The sequence below is a fragment of the Alosa sapidissima genome, chromosome 8, assembly GCF_018492685.1.
Source record: "Alosa sapidissima isolate fAloSap1 chromosome 8, fAloSap1.pri, whole genome shotgun sequence".
Lineage (NCBI taxonomy): Eukaryota > Metazoa > Chordata > Actinopteri > Clupeiformes > Clupeidae > Alosa > Alosa sapidissima.
Genome location: NC_055964.1, coordinates 32,919,003 through 32,933,652, shown reverse-complemented (window position 1 = coordinate 32,933,652; position 14,650 = coordinate 32,919,003). Strand labels below are relative to the sequence as shown.

At 46.4% G+C, this 14,650-nt stretch overlaps 1 protein-coding gene across 3 annotated transcripts in view; it reads right to left on the bottom strand.

Annotated features, from left to right (window-relative positions):
• Positions 1-14,650, bottom strand: part of ralgps1 (Ral GEF with PH domain and SH3 binding motif 1) — a 171,186-nt gene that overhangs the window by 146,959 nt on the left and 9,577 nt on the right. For 2 of the 3 annotated variants that reach the window (XM_042102328.1, XM_042102326.1), the window contains exons 2-5: positions 10,243-10,332; positions 7,725-7,806; positions 3,429-3,533; positions 547-597 (exon numbers count right to left, since the gene is read on the bottom strand). In XM_042102328.1, coding sequence (XP_041958262.1) covers positions 547-597; positions 3,429-3,533; positions 7,725-7,781 — 213 coding nt within the window. In that variant the 5' untranslated portion in view covers positions 7,782-7,806; positions 10,243-10,332. The remainder of the gene's footprint in view (positions 1-546; positions 598-3,428; positions 3,534-7,724; positions 7,807-10,242; positions 10,333-14,650) is intronic. The other variant, XM_042102327.1, reaches the window with a different exon arrangement.

Genomic DNA, 14,650 nt, shown 5'->3' with positions numbered 1-14,650 from the left:
ACACACACACACACGCACACGCACACGCACACACACATGCATGCACACACACACACACACACACACACACTCACACACACACATGCGCGCGCGCACACACCTGCACACGCACGCACGCACATGCACGTGCATGCACACGCACATGCACACACACACACACACACACACACACACACACACACACACACACACACACACACGCACGCACACACGCACGCACACACGCACACACACACACACACACACACACACACACTTGTAATGAACCCTTCCTCTCGGTGTATAACATGGATTGCGTAATTCCCTTCAGCATAGGGCTCAAGTCTACTGCATGTTTCTCTCCACTGCACTGCATGTATTTAATCAACACTGATCCAGTGCACTGCATGTAGTTAATCAACACTGATCCAGTGCACTGCATGCAGTTAATCAACACTGATCCAGTGCACTGCATGTAGTTAATCAACACTTAACCAACACACAAACACACACACACACATACACACCCTTGAGTATGTCATGCATGGGTCATATTTAGTCACTCACCTCTGGCTGGATGGCCTTGAACACTGGGGCGTCCATCAGAGTAATCTGGCTCTGCCAGAGAAGAGAAGACGGAAAACAGCACAGTTACACACACACACACACACACACACAGCACAGTTACACACACAGTTACACACACAGCACAGTTACACACACACAGCACAGTTACACACACACAGCACAGTTACACACACACAGTTACACACACAGCACAGTTACACACACAGTTACACACACACAGCACAGTTACACACACACAGCACAGTTACACACACAGTTACACACACAGCACAGTTACACACACACAGCACAGTTACACACACACACACACACACAGCACAGTTACACACACAGCACAGTTACACACACAGTTACACACACACAGCACAGTTACACACACACACCACAGTTACACACACACATCACAGTTACACACACAGTTACACACACAGCACAGTTACACACACACAGCACAGTTACACACACACACACACACACACACAGCACAGTTACACACACAGCACAGTTACACACACACACAGCACAGTTACACACACACAGCACAGTTACACACACACACAGCACAGTTACACACACAGCACAGTTACACACAGCACAGTTACACACAGTTACACACACACAGCACAGTTACACACACACACAGCACAGTTACACACACAGCACAGTTACACACACAGCACAGTTACACACACAGTTACACACAGCACAGTTACACACACAGCACAGTTACACACACAGTTACACACAGCACAGTTACACACACAGTTACACACAGCACAGTTACACACACAGCACAGTTACACACACAGTTACACACAGCACAGTTACACACACAGCACAGTTACACACACAGTTACACACAACACAGTTACACACACAGCACAGTTACACACAACACAGTTACACATACAGCACAGTCACACACACAGCACAGTTACACACACAGTTACACACAGCACAGTTACACACACAGCACAGTTACACACACAGTTACACACAACACAGTTACACACACAGCACAGTTACACACAACACAGTTACACATACAGCACAGTCACACACACAGCACAGTTACACACACAGCACAGTTACACACACAGTTAAACACAGCATAGTTACACACACAGTTACACACAACATAGTTACACACACAACACAGTCACACACACAGCACAGTTACACACACAGTTACACACAGCACAGTTACACACACAGTTACACACAACACAGTTACACACACAGCACAGTTACACACACAACACAGTTACACACAGCACAGTTACACACACAGCACAGTCACACACACAGCACAGTCACACACACAGCACAGTTACACACACACAGCACAGTCTCACAGCACAGTTACACACACAGCACAGTTACACACACACACAGCACAGTCACACAGCACAGTTACACACACAGCACAGTTACACACACAGTTACACAGCACAGTTACACACACAGCACAGTTACACACACAGCACAGTCACACACACAGCACAGTTACAGACACAGCACAGTCACACAGCACAGTTACACACACAGCACAGTTACACACACACGGCACAGTCACACAGCACAGTTACACACACAGTGCAGTTACACACACAGTTACACAGCACAGTTACACACACAGCACAGTTACACACACAGTTACACACACAGCACAGTTACACAGCACAGTTACACACACAGTCACACACACAGCACAGTCACACACACAGCACAGTTACACAGCACAGTTACACACACAGCACAGTTACACACACAGCACACACACAGCACAGTTACACACACAGTTACACACACAGCACAGTTACACACACAGCACAGTTACACACACAGTTACACACACAGCACAGTTACAAAGCAGTTACCCACACAGTTACACACACAGCACAGTTACACACACAGTTACACACACAGCACAGTTACACACACAGCACAGTTACACACACAGTTACACACACAGCACAGTTACACACACAGTTACACACACAGCACACACACAGCACAGTTACACACACAGCACACACACAGCACAGTTACACACACAGTTACACACACAGCACAGTTACACACACAGTTACACACAGTTACACACACAGTTACACACACAGTTACACACACAGCACTGTAACACAGCACGCAAATGGGGCAGTACACACAGCACTGAAAAAAGCAAGGGGCCTAAAACACCATCGAGTGTTTATTTTAAACTGAGTATGGGAGTGTGTGTGGGTTTAGTGCAGACTGAGTATGGGAGTGTGTGTGGGTTTAGTGCAGACTAAAAGTATGTATGAGAGACTGTGTGGATTTGCTGTATGCATGTTGTATGTGTGCTGTAGCTGTTGTTTGCGTGTGGTCTGCGTGTTGTATGTGTGCCGTAGACGTTGTTTGCGTGCCGTAGGCGTTGTACAGTATGTGTGTGTTGTAGGAGAGTCGTAGGCATCGTATTCATGTTGTATGCGTGCTGTAGATGTTGTTTGCATGTGGTTTGCGTGTTGTACGCGTGCCATAGATGTTGTTTGCGTGTGGTTTGTGTGTTGTACGCGTGCTGTAGATGTTGTTTGCATGTGGTTTGCGTGTAGTATGCGTGCTGTAGATGTTGTTTGCGTGTTGTACGCGTGCTGTAGATGTTGTTTGCATGTGGTTTGCGTGTTGTACGCGTGCCATAGATGTTGTTTGCGTGTGGTTTGCGTGTTGTACGCGTGCTGTAGATGTTGTTTGCGTGTGGTTTGCGTGTTGTACGCGTGCCGTAGATGTTGTTTGCATGTGGTTTGCGTGTTGTATGCGTGCTGTAGATGTTGCTTGCATGTGGTTTGTGTGTTGTACGCGTATGCATGTTGTTTACTCACAGCGAACTCCTCAGGAGTCACTTTCAGCACGTCAAACACAACAGCGTCATAACTTTTAGACGAGTCCAGACTCCGCCCATCCAGAGACTCAGAACTGCTGCTGTCCTGAGAGAGGGAGAGAGGGAGAGAGAGGGAGAGAGAGAAATGGAGGGAGAGAGGGAGAGAGAGGGAGAAAGGGAGAGAGAGAGGACAAAGGAGAGAGATGGAGAGAGAGAAATGGAGACAGAGAGGGAGAGAGAGAGAGGGAGATAGATGGAGAGAGAGGGATAGAGAGAAATGGAGAGAGAGAGGGAGAGAGGGAGAGAGAGAGAACAAAGGAGAGAGAGGGAGAGAGAGGGATAGAGAGAAATGGAGAGAGGGAGAGAGAACAAAGGAGAGATGGAGAAAGAGAGGGAAAGAGAGAGATGGGGAGGCAGAGAGAGGGAGAGAGAGAGAGATAGAGAGAACAAAGGAGAGAGATGAGGAGAGAGATGGAGAAAGAGAGATGGAGATAAATGGTGATTATTTTTTTGTGCGTGCCGTCACATTGCAGCCTGCCTCTCCTTCAGAGTGCACCAGATTGACACATTTACATGTGAAAATAAATATACACAATGTTGTTACGGGGGAACATGCCCCCAGACCCCCCTGCCACCTGCCCCAGTCCAGCTCTAATGACACCCCTGGTACAAATCAATATGGGGGCTATTTTGACAGACGGACAGAGGTGACCAAGAAGCTAGCAATTCTTGTCCAAAAAAGTATTGCTACACCACGATACTCAATATGTTGTCCAACGGTGAGTCATTTTTCCCCGTTGCACTGACACTGGATATCAGGGTTCCCCCACCTGCAAAATCCCACTTTAACCACTGCTTACAACCACTACACCACTACCACTACATTAACAGTGTCATTACCTATGCAATGACCAATCACCAATACATTACCACTGCCACCACCACATTGCCATCACCAATACATTACCACTGCACTACCACATTGCCATCACTAATACATTACCACTGCACTACCACATTGCCATCACCAATACATTACCACTGCACTACCACATTGCCATCACTAATACATTACCACTGCACTACCACATTGTCATCACCAATACATTACCACTGCACTACCACATTGCAATCACCAATACATTACCACTGCACTACCACATTGTCATCACCAATACATTACCACTGCCACGACCACATTGCCATCACCAATACATTACCACTGCCACGACCACATTGCCATCACCAATACATTACCACTGCCACGACCACATTGCCATCATTAATACGTACATTACCACTGCACTACCACATTGCCATCACCAATACATTACCACCACCACATTGCCACCACTAATACATTGCCACTGCACTACCACATTGCCATCACCAATACATTACCACCACCACATTGCCACCACTAATACATTGCCACTGCACTACCACATTGCCATCACTAATACATTACCACTGCACTACCACATTGTCATCACCAATACATTACCACTGCCACCACCACATTGCAATCACTAATACATTACCACTGCACTACCACATTGCCATCACCAATACATTACCACCACCACATTGCCACCACTAATACATTACCACTGCACCACCACATTGCCATCACCAATACATTACCACTGCACTACCACATTGCAATCACTAATACATTACCACTGCACTACCACATTGCCATCACCAATACATTACCACCACCGCATTGCCACCACTAATACATTACCACTGCACTACCACATTGCCATCACTAATACATTACCACTGCACTACCACATTGCCATCACCAATACATTACCACCACCACATTGCCACCACTAATACATTACCACTGCACTACCACATTGCCATCACCAATACATTACCACTGCACTACCACATTGCCATCACTAATACATTACCACTGCACTACCACATTGCCATCAGTAATACATGTCCAATTCCAGTACATAGGCTGGACCAATGTTCCTATCTCTGTGGAGTGTTTTTTACACTGTGTTTTTTAGTGCTGATTGCCTCTTTGCCTGATTTTCCTTTCACTAGCAATGCCATCCCGTCATGTCTTGGAAGAGGACCATGCTTGCCCTAGGGTTATCATCAAGGCATTACTGTAACGGAGCCTTATCCTTGGGGCCTCAGACATCTATGTGTGTGTGTGTGTGTGTGTGTGTGTGTGTATGTGTGTGTGTGTGTGTGTGTGTGTGTGTGTATGTGTGTGTGTGTGTGTGTGTGTGTGTGTGTGTGTGTGTGTGTGTGTGTGTGTGTTGTCGTGGAGTGATGGGCAGTCAAGGAGGAGCGAGGAGACGGGAGCAATTAGAGAGGACGTGAGCTGTCGGGCAGCTGCCTGCTCTGGCTCTGTCTGCTGCTGTAACCTCATCTGCACACACACACACACACACACACACACACACACACACACACACACAGATACGCACACACACAGGCACGCACGCACGCACACACACACATACATACACACACACAGGCACACATAGATGTCTGAGGCCCCAAGGATAAGGCTCCGTTACAGTAATGCCTTGATGATAACCCTAGGGCAAGCATGGTCCTCTTTTTTTATTGTGACGTTTCGAGCTCGTGGCCCTTTTTTTTATTGTGACGTTTCGAGCTCGTGGCCCTTTCTCAGACTTACCTCTATCACTGCATAAGTAAAACATAAAGCCCTCCACTGTGACAGTACTCTTAGAGATATATAAAGGCTCAAATCACTACCCTAAAAATAAGAGATATATAAAGTACTCTTAGAGATATATGAAGGCTCAAATCACTACCTAGGCAAAATGTAAAACCCTCTGTGACAGTACTGTTACTTTCAAAAGGCTCGAATGTGTCCATAATGTTACTTTTTAACAGCTCAAATCACTACCTAGGCAAACTATAAAACCCTGCATTGTGCCAGTACCGTTCCTAGTGATATGTAAAAGCTCCTTACAGAAGTCAAATATAAGCCCTTCCATCACCACCTAATTCCAAAAACTTGCCATATAAACCCCTCGGTCAGTGAGTCGGTCAGTGAGTCAATCACACAGCGCAACACGTTAAACTTTCCCCCACAACCCTATGGCTAAGAGTGACATCTAAACGTGTCCATCATTGCGTTAGTCCTTAAAGTGACCTATTAAACCTTCCATCATCCGGAGTTCTGGTGCCTCAAACTGACACATTAAGACCCCCACCATTGGCTTTTCCCTTCAAGTAAAACAGGAAGGCCTCAATCATTGGTTTTGGTTCCTTCCAGCAAAATATTAAGGCCTTTGTTCATCGGTGGTGCTATTCCAGGGGTGAAACATAAGCTCCCGTGTAGCTGCCGGATCCCTCAAACTGACATGTGGACGGCTATACGCCGGCGTTCTTCTGACATGCGGAGGCCGTCATGGCGACGACGTGCGCTGGCGGTTTAGAGAGGTGCGGAGAGACGCGGCGGAGCTGATCTGAGCCCTGGCGGCCGACAGACGGAAAGGCGCTGAGAGGAAAGGCCTCCATGATCCATCATCTCCCTGGCAAAGGGCCGGTGGACGCCAGATTAAGAGACAGCTGGCCACACCGGAGACAGACGCCGCTGCCAGTGCGTTCGTCCAAAGCTAATGATTCATCTGAAGCGATGCGTCGCCATCACAATGCCCAGACACTGCCAGGATCACGGAGAGGCACGAGGTCTTCTCTGGTCTCAGGCCTAGAAAGCAACGCTTCTCACAGGGTGATGGCTTTAGCAGATGCTCTGATGCAAACACACCCCTGTCACTGTGAGTTTACATCTTCATACGCCTACTCAAGGCCAGCACAGGGACGCTCAATTGCATGTAGTCCCACAATTAAAAAATGCTTTTACTCTCTTTTAACAAACAGGTCAAAACTAGTGAAGGTTAATGATGCACTCTCCAAGGCTAAACTTCGTTACTTCCCAGGTCTCCATGGGCAACGAGCCCGTTCGTGGCACAGGTTGTAAAGTGTGTAAGGTGTGTGGAAAGTGTGTGTAAGGTGTGTGTGTGGAAAGTGTATGTAAGGTGTGTGTAAGGTGTGTGTAAGGTGTCCATTTGTGGCACAGGATTCTGAAGCCACCACTGTGCTGAGGCTCCCCCCTAAACTTCTGAGAGTTAGTATAAAGTCAAGTGTTTGTAAAGTACTGTATAAAGTGTCAACTCATGTCTGTATGAGAATAACGTGTTGTTTTTAAGCATCAGTGTAAAGTGTGTGTAAAGTGTATGTGTGTAAAGTGTGATTAAAGTGTGTGTAAAGTGTGTGTAAAGTGTAAACTCACGTCTGGAGAGGCGGAGGTGATGCTGACGCTGGCGGGGAGCCCATTCCTCCTGTACATGCTCTCAGCCCTCACACATTATCACCTGCAACACACACACACACACACACACACACACACACACACACACACACACACACACACACAAACACACACACACACAAACACACACACACACACACACACACACACACACACAAACACACACATATACACACAAACACACACACACACACACACACACACACACACACACACACAGGTTAATACAACCCTCAACAATACAATACAATATCACCTGCAACGTTCATACACATACCAGTTGTGTCACTGTCTGCCATGTAAAGTTATACAGAACACATAAAAAGTAGAGCACAAATAGCCAAGAGCAACGACATTATTAATACATCATGTCAAGGGGAGCAGTTGTCATGCAGATATATGTCCAGCAGAGGGAGTGCTTCTCCATGTATGAGTGCCTGAGCAGGCTTGTCCCAGCAGACCTCTGTGTCTTACTGACTCTGGCCTACATTCAGAACGCCAGACAGCCACTTCTCATTAAGACACAACCAGACAAGACCTCCTCCCCATCAACACACACACTCAGCACTACTCTCTCACATGCACACTTTTATTCACTCACACACACATGCATGCAATACTCCTAGCACACGCACACACACACACACACGCACGCATGCAATACTCTTAGCACACACACACACACACACACACACACACACACACCTCATCGCCACTTAGCACCATCACCAAATTAGCACTCACTCTTATTCACATACACACACAGACACCCATCCCCAAATCAACACTCACTTTTACTCACACACTAAATGAAGTCACCCTTCTATTCCATCACAACAATCTCTTTCATGCATTAAATAAAAGCACACACTCAGAGCAATGGAAGAGGAATCGTCAGGAGAGTAGTGGAGCTCAGGCCTCTAGTCAACCATGTGTCCAATCCAGACACCTGCTACCTCATCAAACTGAGACCTTAGATACACGGAATGTTTATGATACCCACTGATCTGATTTATAGATCAGTGATGCTACCTCATCAAATTGAGACCTCCTGCCACTAGTGCAGTAGCATGACGGAGCCCCTATTCCCATTTAGTCCAACTGGCCCCAGACAGACAGACACTGTCCCACACCAGCATGGGGGCTGAGGGAGGGTGGAGCGGGCTGTTGCCTGGGCAACCCCTGGAGCTGGCAGTTATTATGGGATGGGTGGTGAAGCAAGAGATGAGCGAGGCATATTCAGCTCGAGATCAGAAAGAGCAGCCTCAGCGATGTGTCAACGGCCCCAGAGGAATCTACTGACAGAGCAGCAGCGAAGGAGGGCACACACACACACACACACACACACACACACACACACACACACACACACACACACTCCTGTCCCACAAACCTGCTAACCTCAACTTGAGGACAGGGCAGCTAGAGTGCCAGATGGGTCACTTCCTCCACCCTAATTGTTGCCCAACATCACTGGGGCTGAGAGCAGAGGATTTATTCCAAATAGCACAAGACCTCACACACTCCCTACTTCACACATATACACACACACACACACACACACACACACACACACACATACACACACACACACACACACACACTCCCTACTGCACACACACACACACACTCCCTATTTCACAAACAAACACAAACACACACACCCTACTGTACTTTACACACACACATACACACACACCCTACTTCATACACACACACACACACACTCAGGATGGAACAAAAGCTCAAAGCACATACACATTAGCCACTTTTAACATTAGACATAGTGATGATTATGAAACAGTCACGCAACAACACTCAAAAGTGTAGTTAGCGATTGCACAGGAAGTCACGTTTGTTTGTGTTTATGTTTGAATTTATTAGCAGACACAACTGTCAAAAACAACATGCATTAAATTTTAAGCAAGGACCAAACCTCTGAAGCTTCAGTATTCCCAGGGAAACTCCACGCAGGGTTTAGTTTTTGTATATAGTATAAGTATAAGTATATATACTCTTTTGATCCCGTGAGGGAAATTTATAAGATAAGATAAGATGAGCCTTTATTGTCTCTAACATAGAGAAATTTGTTTTGGGCATCAAGATCATGTAATTTGTGTAATCACACTAACACAGAAGGGGAACTAACACCAATAACACAGAGACATAAAAACATAGATATAGGCACACACACACACACACAGTCACATGGCTTGTTTGGGGGACAGGCTGCCCCCACTTTGTTTGTTTCCAGTGTTCAGAGCCTGGGTTGCCCACAGAGACTGTTTTTTTACAGTGTACTCATGGAATGGGCAGCTAGCATTTGTGAGGAGATGATTGCTGAATGTGACAAAAAATGTTATGGGCTTGAAATTACGTACGATCGCTGTGTGTGTGAGAGATGTGTGTGTACAAATGTGTGTGTACGCACCCATGGTGTTTGGATGTTGATGAGTGTGTGAGATGTGTGTGTACATACCCATGGTGTTTGGATCTTTTCTTACATCCCTGACCTCTTCAGAGCGAGGCTAGCCACGGCCCCATCCTCTCATCCACTGGTCAGGACCAACTATCAGGGAAGAGAGAGACAGAGAGAGAGAGCTATGAGAAGAGAGAGAGAGAGAGCTATGAGAGGAGAGAGAGAGAGAGACAGAGAGAGAGACAGAGAGCTATGAGAGGAGAGAGAGAGAGAGAGAGTAAGAGAGAGAGAGAAAGAGAGAGAGAGAGAGCTATGAAAGGAGAGAGAGCAAGTAAGAGAGAGAGAGAGAAAGAGAGAGAGAGAGATATGTGTAAAGGGGATGTCAGTAGGTTTGTGTAAAGGGGATGTCAGTAGGTTTGTGTAAAGGGGATCTCTGTGTAAAGGGGATCTCAGCTCTCTGCTCTAGTTTCTCCTCTTTCATCACAGCAGGGCTAGAAGCTGCAGAGGCCATCGCCGGCTTTAGAGTCTGTTAGAGTGCTTTTTGAAGTGTGTTGCAGTGTTTTGGAGTGTGTCTTAGAGTGTGTTGCAGTGTGTGTTTGAGGGGGTCTTAGAGTGTGTTGCAGTGTGTGTTTGAGGGGGTCTTAGAGTGTGTTTCAGTGTGTGTTTGAGGGGCTGTTAGAGTGTGTTGCAGTGATTTGGAGCATGTCTTAGAGTGTGTATGAAAGGCTGTTTCACTGTTTGTTTGAGGGGCTGTTTTAATGTGTCCAGAGTGTTTCCCAGCAGCAGATGAGGCAGGGGGGATCATCAGCCCAACACTGCACCTGTCCTCACACACACACACACACACACACACACACACACACACACACACACACACAGAGCTGTCCACACACACCAACAGAACCTGACAGTTTCAGAGCTTCACAGCTGTGCACAGTGCCCCCCCCCCCCCCCCCCCCACACACACACACACCCTCCAAACCTCTCTGCCTCTCCTCCTTACCTCCTCAGAGCAGGAAAGCAAACAGCGCCGACTCTGCCACGAGTTCCAGCACAATAACGCCACACACTACCACGACTCCAATACACACTCCACCACGAGTCCCAGCAATAACTACACACTCTACCACAAGTGCAATAACTACACACTCTACCACAAGTGCAATAACTACACACTCTACCACGAGTGCAATAACTACACACTCTACCTGTTTGTTGCTGTACCAAATCAAGATAAAGATGAAGCTCTGAGGGCCATGGATTGAGTCTAGTCCTGCTTTAAAAAGAGAGTTTACTCTCAGGCTAGGCTAAGCCATGCCCAGCACGCTCCCCCTCACAGTTCCACTTGTTTGTGCTCACATTGTTCGGTTGGCTTTCCCTGTGAACAGCCAATCAGGACCTGAGAATCAGATGCAGGTGCTGGCTACCATAGCAACCACAGAGGTAACAATAAACATTGTCCTTTCCGAGCAGGCACTGGGGTGAACTTGGATTACGCTCCCGGTTACAAATGCATCATCTCCGCTGACAGGGGACTACTGGCCATGTCTGCCCTTCAGTTGACCACGGCAAGGACGCTTTCTGAAAAAATCCTTCACTTCTCCAGCATACAACACCAGCACACAGCACACTGAGCTCCACAAGGAACAGCACATCGCCCCTCAGTCAGCATTCTGATAAGGTGAGTAAATGCAACACACACACACACACACACACACACACACACCACACCACACCACACCACACCACACCACACCACACCACACCACACCACACCACACTACACTACACTACACCACACCACACCCACACACACACACTTATGCTACATTACATAAAGATGTCAGGGCACATTGTGCTGCACCTAAAGTATGTCAGCATGCCAGAGTACTAAGCAGCCTGAGGGTCTCCTCCAGAGTCACCTCATAAGCATCTCATTCATACAGTCTTCTCACTGATGTCTGTAACAAGAGCAGTTATAAAAACAAAGGGCATTCCTTATATACAGTAAACCAGGGGTCTCAAACTCAAATGAGCTGGGGGCCAATTCTGCCAACGTCATCTGATTGGAGGGCCGGCTATTTCTGAAAATGCAATGTTCTTTTTTTCAAATACCATACAAAACTGCAAACAGAAAGTGCAAGTGTTTTTATCTAGTTTTAGACACCTGTGCTAGCAACCTTAGCTTATAAATAAAATAATGATAAAATAAATATTTATACAAATTATAAAATAAATGAAAAACATAAAAACAGGTATGTGTGTGTGTTTCACACCAAATAAAAATATTTCCTTTCATAACTTTTTGTTATAACCTGGCAAACTAGGCATCAGGGTTAAGAAAGCCATTGCCAACACCATTGGATTTTAATATAAAAATGTCAAAAGGCCATGGCTTGAAAGTGGTCAGAGATAAAGTCCTACTGTAAATGTAAAAATCTTTGAGTAAAACAAAAGTTTATGAAGGGGGTAAATTTACCCATCTAATTTGTCACTGGATGGCAAGCACTTCAAATTATGCACCTTTCAGTAAATACTGGATGAACATATTTAAGCAGGTTTACTTTCCTTTTTTCATATTACCCACATAACAAATTAACAGGAAAACACCTAAGATGTTGTGGTTTAGTAATAGATTACTACAATATAGGCCTACAATAAAGTATTCTGGTCAAACAGTTCCTATCGCGGGTAATCTGCAGTACCCAGAAGTTCGCATCATATTGCGGGTGACTTTGTAGTTCTTTAGAGCTACAGTTCTACTAGCCCTGCTGTCTGTACCACATCCATTACGGACACTATCATCACGATTACCACTGCAACCTCCAAGCTATGTTGGGCAGAGGGTCGAAACAAGCATGGTATGCTTAGTGGACACCGTTGTATACACGCACCTCCATTCACAGACGCACCGTGACTATCACTGTCATAGACGATCGATCATAATCTTCAAAAGGATATTCTCCTTCAGAATTAGAATTAGAATAGGTGAATAACATAGCTTACCTAAGACTTCAACACACGTGAACACTATGGCCTGCATCGCTTCCGCGTCATTACATATGCACGTCTTTGTGTTTCTCGCGTGTAATACAAGTATTTCCTGAAAACTTTGCGCAGCGATTTTGGGTTTGAATCAAGCTCTGGATGTCTTGCACATAGTGGAGCAGAGTAGGCCTACAAATGAGATTTGTCACCGTACCTGGATCTATCGTCTATTTTAATCAGTATCGTTGTTTGTCGCAATTAATAGCCTCAAGGGCCGGATTACATTATTATTTTGTCATACATCGCGGGCCGGAATTGGGCAGGACGCGGGCCGGATTTGGCCCGCGGGCCGGGTGTTTGAGACCCCTGGTATACAGTATATAATCCAGAGTGTATACAGTAGGTAATCCAGACCGTATACATTGTATAGCGCTGTGTAGTATTAATCCTGAAGTCATGAGAGGATAGTGTAAAATAAAATATCAGATGACATGTCATGGGGCCTGTGAGACTAGATCTGTTCCCCAGAAAAGTCCCCATGCAGACAAGAAACTTGCAGTTGTGTCTGTTTCCTTACACACTCATATGAGCTTCAGTTTGCTTACACTCTCATATGAGCTTCAGTTTCCTCACACTCTCATATGAGCTTCAGTTTCCTCACACTCTCATATGAGCTTCAGTTTCCTCACACTCTCATATGAGCTTCAGTTTCCTCACACTCTCATATGAGCTTCTGTTTCCTTACACTCTCTCTGATGCCATATGAGCTTCAGTTACACGCTGCTCAGTTGGAATCAGTGCAGAGCAAATAATCATAATCATTGCATGTGTTTGCATGTGCGGAGTTCAGCTGAACTGAATTAATGTACACTATATACAGCAGTGTTGCCATCTATGGCTGTACTTTGTTCATCTTCAGATGAATCAGCAGCCTTTATAATCAGCTGTCAGTGCAGATAGCCCACAGTGCGTGATAAGGTACAACTGAGTTATAACTGCCATGTCCGGCCCACATACTGTAGATCCCCCCTGCATGTGACCGTCTCTTTTCCCTGCTTAGGGCTACGCACCAGGAACCACCCCACACACTAAAGACCCACACCAGGAACCCCCCCACACTAAAGAGCCACCCTTTACACCAGGAACCCCCCCACACTAAAGACCCAGCCTCTACACCAGGAACCCCCCCACTAAAGACCCAGTCCCTATGGTGGCTAAACGGCAAGAGCCCCGCCTGACTAAAGACCCAGTCTCTATGGTGGCTAAACGGCAAGAGCCCCGCCTGACTAAAGACCCAGTCTCTATGGTGGCTAAACGGCAAGAGCCCCGCCTGACTAAAGACCCAGTCTCAGTGGAGGCAACACAACAGGACTCAGCTTACGTGAGTGTGGAGCAGGAGGATCCATCTTTAAGGCCCAAAGGTCCGATCCGTGTGTGTGTGGCACTGCCCTACAGCGTGGGAACACACACCGAGGCCCTG